This window comes from Coturnix japonica, chromosome 3, assembly GCF_001577835.2.
Source record: "Coturnix japonica isolate 7356 chromosome 3, Coturnix japonica 2.1, whole genome shotgun sequence".
NCBI classification, from domain to species: Eukaryota; Metazoa; Chordata; class Aves; order Galliformes; family Phasianidae; genus Coturnix; species Coturnix japonica.
In genome coordinates, this window is record NC_029518.1 from 95,733,753 (window position 1) to 95,748,792 (window position 15,040).

Sequence of the window (15,040 nt, forward strand, 5' to 3'; positions counted from 1 at the left end):
CAGATCTCTAGGGCTAAAAGCACTCACGGGCTTCTTGCAGTGCTTTCAGGGGTTATATTTGCCTCCAGCCCATGGAAGAGTGCCCACCTCTTTTATTTCCTTTATGCCTTCCATGGTTTCCCCTCCTTACACAAAGTATTTCCCAATTTTTGAGCCCAATACTTTGCCTCTGAAATCACCAGTGCTCTATTCCAGTTGTTTGGTGGGTTCTACTTGGTGAATTCCAATGGAAGAAAGCACTCAGAGCACACAGAGGAGAAAGAATGTTTATGTCCTGCTTTATTTCCTTCCTTTCACGTCCCAACATTTCTTTGGAGGATGGGATGTAAAGCGCTGCCCATCCGCAGCATGGAATGCTATGGGAAGTTGATGGCTGGCAACACTCAGTGCGTGCTTAAGGGTCTGTCCCTGGAATGGAGGACACATGGGCAGCAAATGTAGAGGCAGAACAGTTCCAAGTAATCAACAAATCCTTCTGCTGCTATAGAAATCCGCACTGAAGGGATGAAGGAGAGGCACAGCAGTACAGGGAAAAGTCCACAGGGTGTCCTCAGAGTGTCAAGGAACAGGAAAAAACACAAAGAAACAAGAAAACTCAAACCTTTTTGATATAAGAAGGTTATAGAGTCAGTTATAGAGGAGCTGTGGGCACCTCTGCGCCGACGTGCTTCAAAATCTTCTTAACACTAAAAACGTTTAGCTCTTGAAACCTGATTGAAAAGTAAATGTCGGGGTACTCTATGAAGATGCTAATGGCTGTTTGCACTGTTTTGGTGGTAGGAAGGCTGGGACAAGGAGCAGCTCAGCACTGTGACTCAGGAGCAGCTCAGGAGCCCCAAAGGTCTTCATGCCCTCTCCGTATGCTCTTGGGAGAACCTCTGACCATCACTCACTAGTGGGAGGGGAGGAGGGATTAGCTGTGGCTCTGTCATCAGTTACCCCTGTCCCAAAGCTGATTCTTATGCCTTCGGTCAGGGTTTGGGCTCAGGATGCTAAAACCATCTTGCAACAGCCTGAAGCAGCAGCGGATGCTCCCCAGGGGGCTGTAATTGCTGGTAGCTGCTGCAGGATGTGCAGCTCTCCTTTGGAGCCATCTGCTCCATCACACCACACACACCCTCTGCTCCGGCCCTTGGGGACACGTGAGCTGCCTGTGGTTCCTCTGCAGCTGGTCTTGGAAGGGATTTCCATCCATAGGGGAACCTGAATACCAAAGGCAATGCTGGGATTTAATGTAAGTGCAAGGTGAGTGAGCAAAGAGAGAGATCTTCCATGCACTGTTGGTGACCTCTTGGATGTGGTGAAGACCAGGGACAGCACCATCCTTCACCTTCCACAGGTTGCCCAAGGAGGCTGTGGATGCCCCATCCCTGCAGGCATTCAAGGCCAGGCTGGATGTGGCTCTGGGCAGCCTGGGCTGCTGGTTGGTGACCCTGCACATAGCAGGGGGTTGAAACTGGATGAGCATTGTGATGTACCAACAATGGGCCTCTCTGTACTCACAGAGCTCACACTTGGCTTTTTATAAAGCTCTCTTGCATAGTAAAACCATCACTTTGTCTGCTTTGACCATAGGTTGGATGGGACCCACAAGGACAATCGAGTCCAATGCATACACACGTCCTGGTGGCATAGAGCTGGGGACAAAGGATGCGACAGACACTCCGTGCAATGATGCTCATTCTTTTATTGGTGTCATTGCCAGTTTTTGGAGGAGTGCTGGAGCTTTGTGGTCACATCCAGCACCGAGTCAAAGCTACATTACAGAATATTGAAGAGGTGTCCATCCAAAGCCAGAAGGGGGGTGGTGAGATTCATGACCTCTCTCCATACAGTTATGTATAATATATATATATATTTATAATATGTCCTGTATATTCGTATGTATAGAGTGACAAGGATGGGCCACCGTACAGTAAACTTTTGATTCCTAAATAGATCACCATAGCAACAGGCACAAAGATTTGGTCCTAATCAAGGCCCTCACCTTGTCAATCAATCCAAGACAGGTCCCCCCTTCCCCCCCCCACCAAAAAAAGAACCTGAAACCAAAAATAACTAAGAAAAAAAAGCCCACCGACCCCCCCTGTACAGTCACTCACATAGAAGGTAAACAGATCCCTTGGCTACACACACGCGTGCGCGCACACCCACACACACCTACACACATTCATATGTAAATACACACGCACCAACATACAGAGAACAAAGAACATTACAAATATACATCTGAGGTTGCTGCAGCGACGCGGTGAGGCTGCGGGGTGGGGGAAGTGCCACAGCACTCTCACCCCTTCCCATCTCTGAGCCCTCCCTGGGGCTTTGTGTTGAAGGGCTGAGGTCGGAGCAATGCATGAAGACACAGAGTGAGGTTCTGGAGCTAAACATGCAATGGAGGCATCGAAGCAGTGCTTGGAGGTGGGCAGAATATGACAAAGCCAAAGCAGGGCAGCCCACAGCCACCAGCCCACTGGAAAGCCTCCAGGCGGAACCCAGTGTTCTCTGTTGGACCACTATGGGAGGCCCTGGTGTGCATTCCCCAAGATGTGAGCAGGTTCCCATAGGATTCCTTCTACCCAATGCTTGGGGTCAGCATGGTGGAAAGAGAACAGACGGCTCCCGAGCTCTCCTAGTTCTCCATCCCCAGGCTCAGTGAGCTGCTGGCCTGGCTGTCAAGGAACTTGGAGCAACTGGAAAACAAAGAGGATGGGAGCCATGGAGGAGACCCAGCTTCCTAAACCTGCTTCATTGTGTGTCCTGCTCACACAGTGGGGAAGGATGGGCAGAAGGATGGATGAGGATGGGAAGCAGGTTGGACAGAAGGTTGGGCAGAACGATGGGAAAAGGTTGGACACAAGGACAGGCATAAAGATGACCAGAAGGTTGGACAAAAGGATAGTGCTGGATGCTTGACTGTCCTTCCCTATAATTTCTTCCCCTACCCAACTGGCAGCCTTCACTATTGAGTTCCTATCCACATACAGGATTTCAGGGCAGGCTCATGAGACATTTTATCATGCTGCCCCAGACATTATCCCATGGTTCTTCTAACAGCAAAATTCTACAAGAACCCAGCTGGCCACTCAAAGGGAACACACCGAGTACTGTCAGCAACCCACAGCCCCTCAACTTGGCTGCTGCTTTCTGGGTTGGGGGATGAGACTTCAGCTATAAGACATAGGCAGGGAAGGGATGATGGCAGCAGAAGCAAAGATCAGAAAACACAAAACAGGGCAGCACAGGGCAAAGGGAGAAGACCTCAGCTGAAGAGGAGATGGGTCAGGAGAGGAGCACACCCCAGCCTGGCCTCGTTAGGTGGCACTTGGTCCAAAGCAGCTGCCCCCAGTGCTTCCCTCACATCAGTGCAAATTCCCCTCCCACCCTCCCTGGAAATTAGATGAGGTCCTGCATGCAGAAAACACTGCCCCCACCTGTAATCTCTTAGCTTGCCCACCCAGTGACTATCTCCAGCACCCGCCCCTTTGCAGACCCATGTCTTCAATCCTAGACCAGGAGGCTGCTCCCTCATTCATAGGGATGCTGTAGCACAACTCAATCTCAACTGCAGATGCTGATTTGATGGGTTTCAAATGCTCTGTGCCAGTTAAGAGCCTCACTGCTCACCCCTCTCCTACCCATTACCCGTTTCACATCCATTAGCAATCCCTCCGCAACCCATAAAATCACCATATGTCCTCCAGACCCCATTTGACCTCGGTGCAGCACTATCCAGAGGAGAGCTGCACTGGGCTGACTTGGTTGGTGAATCTGTCAGCCCATCTGGTGCATGGAGCTGGCACTTGTGGAGCAACAGCCGTGTCCAGACATCAGTGAGACATCACTGCCACCAGCACCGATGCAGTCCAGAGTGTTCCTTGTAGTCTTGGACAAGCTCAGCACAAGGGTCTGCCATTGGGAAGTCTCTGAAGTCTTGTAGGAGTTGCCACAAGCATGAATCATATGGCAAACATGGTGGGATCCAATGAACACAGCAAGGAATATCCGGAGCCACCTCATCTTGTGTCAAAGCCAATGGGGTCCCAGGGGGCTCAGAGCACCAGAGCTGACCCAGCTCGGTGTCCTGCGAGAGCACATTCCAGCCGCTCGTCAACCACTCCATAAATAAATACATTAAATAAATAAAGTGACAGATCCAGACTTGGGAGGGGTGTGTTGGGGAAAAAGAGGATGAAGAGGGCGGCTCCCACCATCTCAGAGCTGCTGGGAGCATCTCACACACATACAGTGCACATAAGTAGCTGAAGGCGGTGGGACGCTGCCGCTGGGGACACTGCACAGCCCTGGGGTGGAGGTGGCCACAGTCCTGGGGCCATAAAGTCCTGGTGTCGGGGGTCCTGGGGTTGGGGGTCCTGGGATTATGGGGTCCTGGGGCCATCACTCCTGTGCCGGTGTCACAGAGGTGCGTGGGGAGCCAGCAGCGAGGGACACGTGTGTAGTGGAGGATGGCAGCGACCGTGGTGTCTGGCACCTGGGGGTGGCACAAGAAGAAAAAGAAATGCTTTCCTTCTGCTTCCTCTTTCCTGATCTCCGCCCCCGAATCCTGCTGTTTTCTCAGTGACTTGCTATGTAGGCAGCACTGATGGAAATCCAGTGCTGAGCAGCACTGGATGTTGTATATAACCATCCTGGGCATATGTACATGGTGATATACCGTATCATCAACCTGTTTTTCAGAGAGCCAGAGAACAAGTCCAACCCCAACCCATCCCACCGTGCCACTGCCCTCTTAGTGCCACATCTCCATGGTCCTGGAACACCTCCAGGGATGGCAGCCTGTGCCAGTAGAACAGAATCCCAGAATCCCTGAGTGCTTTGAGTTGGAAGGGACCTGAAGGCCCATCCTTGGAAGGAACCTGAAGGCCCACCCAGCCTGAACCCCTACCTTGAACCCCAAACCTGTCTCCAACTAAAGACAGGGAACACTTCCAGGCTGCCCTGCACTCTTGCAGCTTCCCCTCGGCTGCAGTGTCTTCAACCCAGCACTGTCCCATATCCAGTGTCTCAGCCCCAGCGCCCAAATATCCACATGTTCACTCACCAGGAGCGGGACTTCCTCACCCGGGAGGCTGCTGGTCTCTCCAGGATGCTGTCCAGGTGCATCAGCCTCTCCAGGTGCAGAGCCCGTGGGTCCTGCTCGGCTGGGTCCCGGCTCCGCTCAAACTCAAACACTGCTGGAGGGGAGACGTCCAGCTCCAGGAACATGATGTTCTCAGCCTGCAGCATGATGGGGCAAAGGGAAAGTTAACACACGGAGTTACGGCACAGTAAAGCATGGCACCATCTCATGTAGGTCCACATGGCTGAGAGGCTGAATACACTGAGGGACAGAGATCTTCTGGCTGCAGCTGGTTTACCTAAATTATCTCCAGTCTTCATGAGCTTATTTACCCCACATTCTCTACAGCTGCCTGGAGCTGTCACCCATCTACCCAGCCATTAACCTCATTCATCCACTCACTCCATCCATCCGTACACACTGTCCATCCATCTGCCTTATCTATTCATCTATCCACTCCAGACATCCAACCATTCCACCCATCCATCCCATATTATTCATCCATCCAGCCATCCACTCATCTGCCTACCTGTCCCATTCATCCAGTCACCCCATCTACCCACCCCAGTCATTCATATACAGAACCATACAATGGTTTGGGTTGGAAGGGACCTTTAAGATCATCTCATATGCCAGCTATCCATCTACCCTACCCACACATCCATCCATCCATCCATCCATCCATCCATCCATCCATCCACACATCCACCTATCCCATCCATCTGTCCCATCCACCCATCCTGTCCACCCCAAATTTTTTTTTCATTTCCCCTTGAACCCCATCATTCCATACATCTCAACTACCCATCCATCCACCCATCCTGTCCACCCCATTATCCCATGAACCCTATCCTTCCATGCATCCCAACCACCATCTACCCATCCACCCATCCATCCATCCATCCATCCATCATGTCCGTATCCATCCATCCATCCAATCCATCCATCCATCCATCCATCCATCCATCCACCCACCTGTCCATACCATCCATCCATCCATCCATCCATCCATCCATCCACCATCCATCCACTCCATCCATCCCATGCACTCCATCCATCCATCCATCCATCCATCCATCCATCCATCCACCCAACCCACTCATTCATCTCATCCATCCTCCCCGCTGACCCACCACCACCTTGTCCCCCAGCACATACCAGCAGCGTCCCCTCCCTTACCCGATACCGTGGATGTGATCCCATGGCCATGGCCACACGGGCATACTGGCTGATGGGTCTCTTATACCCCACTGCAGATGTTGGCCTCTTCTTCATTTGGTTACTGTTCCTGAAAGAGAGGAACACCCATTAGGCAACATGAATGACAGCACTGAGCTCCCCGAGCACAGGATGGGACCCAATAGAACACCCTGGTGCCACCCGTGGGCACCTCCATCATTTCCCCATGTCCCATGGGTGGTGACACTGCACTGCCCAACCCAGTGATGTCCCCAGCCCTTGCCCATGCCCACACGCACCCGCCGGCCGGCACCAACGGTTGGAACTTCCACTGGTCCTCCTCGCAGTCAAAGTAGAGGCGGTTCATGATCTTGTTCTTCTCCTCTGGTGGGATGAAGTTCTCGATGATCAGGTACCTGAGTGAGGGACAGGCCAGGAGAGAGGAGTGGCAGGTGGGACAGAGTGGAAAGGAGGGAGGTAACAGGACAGGGCACAGCGAGTGGAGCAAAGGGAGTGGAGAGGAGAGGTCAGGAGAGGAGCCAGGACACAGAGAGCAGATGGGGGGTGAAAACATGAATGGGGAGGAGAGGAAGACAGAGCGGGCGGGTAGGGGCCATGGATCCAGCAGAGGCAGGAGAGAAAGGGCAGAGGAAGACTGTCATTCAGAGAGGAGCAGAAGAAACATCATCAGCTCTGCATGCTGCCTTCAGGGTGTAACCCCACGGTCCTGTCCTTAGCAACCCCCAGGCAGTGTCTGCAATGCATGGTCTGCAATGCAACCTGCAGCTGTTTGAAATACACAGTCTGAAATGAAACTAAAATACATTCTGTGATGTATGGCCTACAATCTGCAAGGCACAATTTACAATGAGTTTTGAAACACAGACTGCAAGACACAACTCGTAGTGCAGCTTGCACTGTTCGCAACCTTGCTTGCAATGCAGTTTGCAATGCATTTTGCACCGATTCACACAGGACCCCTCGGGAGCACCCCAAACCCAACCCCTTTGCTCAGTGGAATGGAAATCCAAACTGGCCCCACTGTTGCAGCAGCACAACACAGAAAGGTCTGCATGATCTCAGCCCACAGCAGAGCTGCCGGATGAGAAAATGAGAGGAAACACCTTAAAACTGACCCTGAAGGGATTTTTTTCCCCCCCTCTTTTTGCCACGTTGCTTTGGGGCAAATAAAGAAGCTGCAGAAAATGGTTTGGAATGGATGAGTTGCTGACTGAGGTTTTGCACGCTCTTAAAGCATTTTAATTACGTTCCAAAGGGTGTGGAGCAAAACTGGACACAAAATTGTGCTCCGAGCAGAATTTTAAATATTTTATCATGAAAACGTTAAAATATTTATACATGTCTGGGTTGGTTGTGGTAAGATAGTGAAGAGAATGACTGCCTCCTCCATAGGGATCTCCTGCAGGCCCCAGGTGAGAGGCTGGATGCTGTGAGTGGCACTGCTGGGGCTGGGGTGCGGGGCAGGGGGACCTCAGCCTCACTGCCCACCTGATGGGACACCAATGGCACCTACTTGAGCTTGAGCTCCCGTGTCTGCTCGTTCTGTGCCTCCTCCAGGTCCTGCCGCACACGGATGTACTCGTCGTGCTGGTCCTGGATCTCTGCCTTCACAGCCTGCAGCTTGGCGTAAAGCTGTACCCAGAGAGAGATGGCATCAGCCCTGGTGGCATGGGTGTCCCCAGGGAGTGGTGTAATGGGTGACCCCAGTGGCACTGGAGCCGCCAGGACATGGTGGCATGACCTTATGGCACAGATGTCCCCAAAATATGGTGGTATGGCTGACCCCCAGGCACTGGTGTCCTCAGGGCATGGTGGCATATGCATCCCTGGTGGCACAGGTTACCCCAGGGCATGATGACATGAGTGTCTGCAGGGCACGGTGGCACAGGTGTCCCCAGTACCATGCCTGGAGCATCCTCCAGGGCATTGGGTCCCCATGGATAGTGGGTAGGACATATGCCCCCAACTTTGAGACATGAGCCAAAGGCAACTCCACATCCCTCCCCACCCGAGTGAAGCCTCCCTGGTTCTCTCACCTTCTTCAGTTTTTTGGTCTTGATCTCCACCTCCTGTTGCAGGGATGTGTAGGTCTCCCGCAGCTCCATGGTCTCCTCATCCCTAAGCAGCATCTCCTGCTGCATCTCCCTCTCGCGGCGTTTCTGTAACCAAGGGGGGGTTGCTCAGTGTTGGCTTGGGCACTGACCACCCCACGGACCCCCTAGCCCCACCATGGACATTCTGGCCCCATGGATGCTCCCAATCCATTGGGACTGGGATGGATGGGGTACTACCTGCTCAGCTATCTCTTGCCGCTTCAGCTCCAGCATCTTCTGCTGCTCATTGGTGTGGTCCACGATGGTCCTGCCGCCGATCAGCAACTTGCTCTCCATGGCCTGGGGAGGGCAGATTGGGGGGGGTCAGTGCATCTCATGGAATCACTGAATCACAGAATGGTTGGGTTGGAATAGACCTCAAAGATCATGAAGCTCCAACCCCTCTGCGGCATGCAGGGCCACCAACCTCCCCATTCAATACCAGCCCAGGCTGCCCAGGGCCCCATCCAACCTGGCCTTGAACACCTGCAGGGATGGACGGGGCATCCACAGCCCTTCTGGGCAGCTGTTCCAGCACCTCACCACTCTCTCTGTAAAGAACTTCTCCCTGATATCCAACCTAAATCTTCCCTCCCTCCTTGAACTTCAAACAAATTCCCCTTGTTGTTACTACCTACCCTTGTAAAGAGCTGACTCCCCTCCTGTTTATAGGCTCCCTTTAGGTACTGGAAGGCTGCAATGAGGTCACACCCCACAGCCTTCTCTTCTCCAGGCTGAACAAGCCCAGCTCCTTCAGCCTTTCTTCATAGTAGAGGTGCTCCAGCCCTCTGACCATCTTTGTGGCCTCCTCTGGACCCTCTCCAACAGCTCTTTATCTTTTACTGGGGGCTCCAGACCTGGACACAGCACTGCAGATGGGCCTCACAAGGGCAGAGAGAGACAATCACCTCCCAATCCCTGCTGGCCACCACTCTTCTGATGGAGCCCAGGATACCATTTGCTTTCTAAGCCACAAGAACACACTGATGACTCATGAGAAGTTTTGAATCCACCAGGTCCTTCCCTGCAGGGCTACTCTCAAGAACAGCTCCTTCCAGTCTCTATATATGTCCAGGATTCCTCCAGCATCTCTACAATGTACTGTCCAAGGGTTCAAAAACTCAGACACAAGGTTTGAGTGGTTCTGGTACAGCCAGGAGTTGAGCTGGATGGTCCTTAAGGGTCCCATCCAACTCAGGATATTGTATAGTTTGGTGATTCTGAGCCCCCCCCCCCAACCCCATCCTGCTCCCTGTACTGATGGATGCGGCGCCGTGGGGACGTGGCCAGGGCTGCTGGCTGCTGGCACAAACCCAGGGCTGCCTCACTCCCACTTCCTTCCGCACAGCTGCAAGCCCGCGGGGCGCCACGGATGTGCAGCAGCTGCCGGCAGTGCGGAACGGCGCCGGGCCATCCGCCCCAGCTGAGCTGAGCCAAGCCGAACTGTGCCAAGCTGAGCTGAAAAGTGCATCCCAACCACAGTTTGCATCCCACGGTGCTTCTGATTTGAGCTCCCCACTCCAGCTCTGCCAGGATGCCTGAAGGATGGCACAGTGCTGGGTACAGGGGGCTGCCATTGCTTTTTTGGTTGACCCAGTCCCAGCCTGTACGCCCACACCCCACCCCAGTCTCATCCATTCCTTCTCCTCATCCCATCCAGTCTCATTCCAACCCCATTCTCCATTCCCATCCCATCTTCTCCTAACCCAACCCCAATCCCATCCCCATTCCATTCTCCATCTCCGATCCCCATCCCCATCCTCATCCCTCAGTCCCATCCCCCTCCGCATTCCAGTCTTCTCAAATCCCTTATTCCCATCCTGCCCCACCCCACCCTCACCCCAGTCCATCCCATCTCAACTCACATTCTCATCCCCATCCCCATCCCTATACTTCACCCCTCATCCATCCCACCATCACTTCTTGTCCTATCCCATCCCATCCCACCTCAACTTCATCTCATCCCAACCCCCCCCATTCCACCCCACCCCATCCAACTCCATCTCACTTCATTCCAACCCATTCTCCACCCCTCCCTATCCCGTTCCATAGTTCCATCCACCCCTACCTCTCCACCTCCCACTTTTCATCCTAACCCACCCCATCCTACCCCTCCCAATTGCATTTCCCTTCCCCCTCCCCAGGGCAAACGTGCTCCCCATCACACAGCTGTGCACACACATCACTGAGCGCGCACACACACACACACACAGTTTTCTTTCTGTTTTTTACACTACATCACACAGCGACACCTAACACACATTTCTGCATGTCCACGACATTTGTGCACACACGAGCGCACGCTAATTTACACCGCTGCACGCATACATCCGCACGCCCACGTGTGCTGGCATTTGTGTGCATACACACACACATTTACACCCACACATCTGCACACACCCTTGGACCATGGGATGTGACAAAGGCTGTGCCCCCCCGGGACCCCTTCACTGCTGTTTCCAAGCAACCAGGAGACACGCGGGCGGTGACGTGGTGCAAAGGGGGGACAGCATCTCCTGGGCACGGAGGTTTCTGGGGCAAACCCACAGAGCTGCATGTAAATTATCTGGGGCAATACTGCATTTTCCCTATTATTCTCCTGTTTTTTTTTTCTCCCTTCCCAGCTATTGCATGGGTACTTTTGGCATGCAGCACCTGCAGTATGTGATGGTGAGCTGCTATGGGGTTGAGAGGGGCCATAAACCCCACAACCAGCTCTGCCCCACCCTGCTGCTGCAGGAATGGTCTTTTGGTCCTGTTGTTTTTCTCCCTGCAGAAGTGTTTGTTTACTGTGATGAAGACGACGCTCAATCTTCCTTAATACAGATGAACCCTTAAGCCTCTCACTGCAACCCATTTCCTGCCTCCAGATAACTCCTCCAGCACTGGCCTGTGCCCTGAGCTCCCAGGATTGTGGTGCTGACATTACAGCCCATGGCACTGTCCCCCTGTGGCTACACCATGGATGTGGCAGATGCTGGGAGCTTTGCTTTGAGATGGAGGCTGCTGCCTCCTCTGGATGGAGCGCATCCGTCTGAGCAGGACAGTGCACATCTGTCTGCCTGCAACAGTGCACATCTGTCCGAGCAGGATGGTGTAACAGACCCCGTGTCCACATGGATGTGCACAGGTCTTGCATGTATCACCCATGCATGGACAGCCCCCTGCATTGCTCCTGTCTTGCACCCATCAGGGCTTTGTCCCCTGGGTGATGCCCTCCCCACACCCCCTGGGCTGGCCCCCCATGACTGGAAGCTCTGAAGGCCAGGGAAGGGGATGCAGAGTCATCCTACCTCCATCCCTGCCTCATTACTCAGCAATTACTGGACAGGCTGTGGCCCTGAGCCAGACCCGCTGTGCTGTGCTGGACAAGGAGACACTGCAGGAGAGCTGCCAGTGGTGCAGCACCATGGCTGGAGTGTGTCACGCACCCCTGAGCACAGCCACATGTCCCCAGGGCTGTTGGTCCCTGTCTCTGTGCTGTCGCCACCCCTGTGAGGCAGGGACCCCTCCCTGTAGCCAGAGCACAGCAGGGAGCCCAGTGCAGGCCCACAGCCCTGCCCCAGCATCCCTTCCTCCAATCCCCCAAATCCTGGCGATGTAACCCAAAGCATGACACAGGGCTGCTATGCTGTGGGTTGGGACAGCCAGGCTTCCTTCCCTTCCCAGCACTGGAGACCCATCCCTGCAGCCAGGTGCATCCCTGGGCATCCCTGAGCCCTGGGTGTGTTCCCGGCGCTGCTTGGAGGCAGCAGTCCCAACGTGCAGCATCACTCCCTGTCTCCACCGTGAGCTGCTTTGTTGTGCCGAGCAGCTGGAGCACAGCACAGCACGCTGGTGCCATCAGTGGGCATGGCTGGGTGGCCCTGCCTGCCCCACACCCTCAGCATCTCCCACCTAAGGTCCCCCCACAGTGCCAGGACGTGCCTGTGGGCAACCTCAGTCCAACACTGCCCAGGGGAATGGGGTTTCCCCTGAGCACTATGCTCGTGTACCTTGCTGGGCACTCTGACTGGGGACATTTCTTGGTCACCTTGCTTTGGGACCCTGCTTGGGTACCATGCTTGGGGACCCTGATAGCCACCTCACTTGGCCACCTTCCTTGGGGACACTATTTGGGCACGCTGAGTGCAGACCCTTCCTGGGGACCCTGCTAGCCACCTCACCTGGCTACCCTACTTAATCACCTTGGTTTGCAACCTTGCTTGGTCACTTTGCTTGGTCATCCTGCTTCATCACCCTACCTGCCCACCTCTCAAGCACTGTGTGACCTTACAAGCCACCTCACTTAACTACCCCACTTGGTCATATTTCTTGGCCACCTTTCTTGGGAACATTGCTTGGACACCTCATGTGGGGACCCTGCAAGCCACCCCACCATCCCCTATCTACCCTATTTGCCCAGCCTACTTGGTCAATCCATGTGGCCACCTCACTTGATCACCCTACTTGCTTACTTTACTTGGCCACTTTGCTTGGTGACCCTATTTGGTCACCCAGCTTGGTCACCTTGCTCAGTCATCCTGCTTGGTCACTCTGCTTGGTCATCCTGCATCACCACCCTACTTGGTCACCCTGCTTGGTCACCGCCATCCCACTTGGCCACCAACTCAAGCACTCCACAAGTGGCAAACCAGGTCCCACCCAGCAGCACCCAATGGAACCAGCCTTACACAACACGTACCTTGTACTTGGTGGCCAGCAGCTCCGTGGCCTCCTGCTCCTTCCGCAGGTCCTCGATCATTTTCTCCTTCTCCTCCAGCAGCTTCTGCTTCTCCTCGCTCACCAGGCTGTGGTCATCGCGGATAGCGGCCTTCTCCTCTTCCAGCCTCTCTTTCTGCTCCTGCAGGTAGTTCTCCATGTTCTTCTCCAGCCCGTCCTCATTGTCATCCTCCCCTTCATTCTCCGTCGCTGTCTCCCCATCCGCCGCCTTCTTCCTCCGGCTGCTCCTCCTCCTCTTCTTGCCCAGCATTCCGCGCCTCTCCAGCTGCGCCTTCAGCCTCACGATCTCCTCCTGGAACTCCCGCAGCAACGTGTCCTTGGGGTCCTCGTTCACCCGGGGTTTGTTCTTGATGTTCTTGGCCCTGTTGGCGAACCGGAGGGTGGAGAGGCTCTCCTCGTAACTGTGCGACGCCGGGCCCAAGGTGGCCACCATGATGGTCTTGGCATTGCCTCCCAGTGAGTCTTGCAGCAGGCGGGTCAGCTTGGAGTCCCGGTATGGGACGTGTGTGCTCTTGCCATCCACCAGCGCCGAGATGACGTTGCCCAAAGCAGAGAGGGACAGGTTGATCTTGGAGGCTTCTTTGGGCCGCTCTCCGGGGCCGCCCGTTTTGCTCTGCCTCTCACTGCCCGCCAGGTCCACCAGGTTGAGCTTCCCAACACGGATGTGCTCGTGGCCATCCGGCCCCGTCTCGCTGCACTCCACCGTGATGAGGAAGATGGCGTGCGAGCGAGAGCTGTGCTCATTCATGTTGGTGCTGCCCACCGAGCGCGCCTGGCTGCCCAGGTTCATCACGTGCTCGATCTCCTTCACGTTCTTGGTGACGAAGGAGGAGAGGTCCTTGATGTAGACACCCGTCTCGGGGTTCTCCTTCAGCTCCAACTTCTTGCTCTGGTCCTTGGCCAGCAGATCGCGGATCTCCTCCTGGTAGATCTCCAGGTAGGAGGCTCGCACCAGGTACTGCTGGTTCTGCGAGCGCGAGATGTGCGTGAAGATGTGCTCGAAGGAGCTGGGGATGATGCCGCGCGTCTCGGGGTCCCCCCATGCTCCCTGCATGGTGTATGTCTTGCCGGTGCCCGTCTGCCCGTAGGCCAGCACGGTGCCATTGAAGCCCCGCAGCACCGAGTCCACCAGCGGCCGCACGGTCTCGTCGTACAGATCCGCCTGCTTGGAGCTGGCGTCGTACACGGCGTCGAAGGTGAAAGTCTTGGGCAGCTCACCGGGCGCGGCGCGGGGGTTGCGGATGGTCACCCGGCCCAGCTTCACCTCCAGCTCCAGGACTCGCTCGCAGCCCGCAGCCTCCTCCCGCCGGCTCATGGGGCGGCACCGAGCCACCACCCGCAGCGCTTCGCCGCTCCGCGTCCTACCGGCCATGGTGGCCGCAGCCCGGCTGCCCGCTGCCCGCTGCCCACCGCGGCCCCGGGCGGAGGCAGCGGCGGCGGCGGCGGCGGCGGGGCGCGGGATCGCGGCGGCGGCGCGGGGCGGGCGGGACGGTGATTGGCTGCGCGGGGGCGCGGGCGCGGGTCCGCACGCGCACGAGAGCGCGCGCGCGCGAGTTGAGACGGTCGCGGTTGTGGATGGGGATGAGAACGTCGGGAGATGTAGTTCTGTACGGGGGGATAGGGGGTGAGGGAATGGGATGAGGGATGGTGGACGGGATGTGGGATTGGGATGAGGGAGTGGGATGAGGGAGTGGGATGCAGGATGCTGAATGTGATCCAGGAATGGGATGCAGGAATGGGATGAGGGAATGGTATGTAGGAATGGGATGTGGGATGCTGAATGTGATGTGGGGTTGGGATGCAGGAATGGGATGAGGGAGTGGGATGTGGGATGACGGACGTGATGTGGGGTTGGGATGAGGGAGTTGGAAGAGGGAATGGGATGAGGGATGATGGACGTGATGTGGGAATGGGATACAGGAATAGGATACAGGAATGGGATGTGGGA

The 15,040-nt window shown here is 55.2% G+C and overlaps 1 protein-coding gene across 1 annotated transcript; it reads right to left on the minus strand.

Moving 5' to 3' along the window:
• Positions 1 to 1,669: 1,669 nt before the first annotated feature.
• On the minus strand, positions 1,670 to 14,464 carry KIF3C (kinesin family member 3C). Its single transcript, XM_015859847.1, has 8 exons — positions 13,055 to 14,464; positions 8,569 to 8,670; positions 8,314 to 8,436; positions 7,791 to 7,909; positions 6,556 to 6,672; positions 6,257 to 6,365; positions 5,060 to 5,235; positions 1,670 to 4,489 (listed from the first exon to the last, which is right to left on the minus strand). The coding sequence occupies exons 1-8, from the start codon at positions 14,462 to 14,464 to the stop codon at positions 4,396 to 4,398; spliced, it is 2,250 nt and encodes a 749-aa protein (XP_015715333.1). The 3' UTR covers positions 1,670 to 4,395.
• Positions 14,465 to 15,040: the final 576 nt, after the last annotated feature.

Bases quoted from the DNA above. Each gene is read 5' to 3' on its own strand.
- KIF3C (XM_015859847.1), bottom strand. From the start codon at position 14,464: ATGGCCGGTAGGACGCGGAGCGGCGAAGCGCTGCGGGTGGTGGCTCGG. The intron at 7,910-8,313 runs GTGAGAGAACCA...CTCTGGGTACAG, and splicing joins AGACCAAAAAACTGAAGAAG to CTTTACGCCAAGCTGCAGGC. The intron at 6,673-7,790 runs GTAGGTGCCATT...TCCCTCACTCAG, and splicing joins ACACGGGAGCTCAAGCTCAA to GTACCTGATCATCGAGAACT.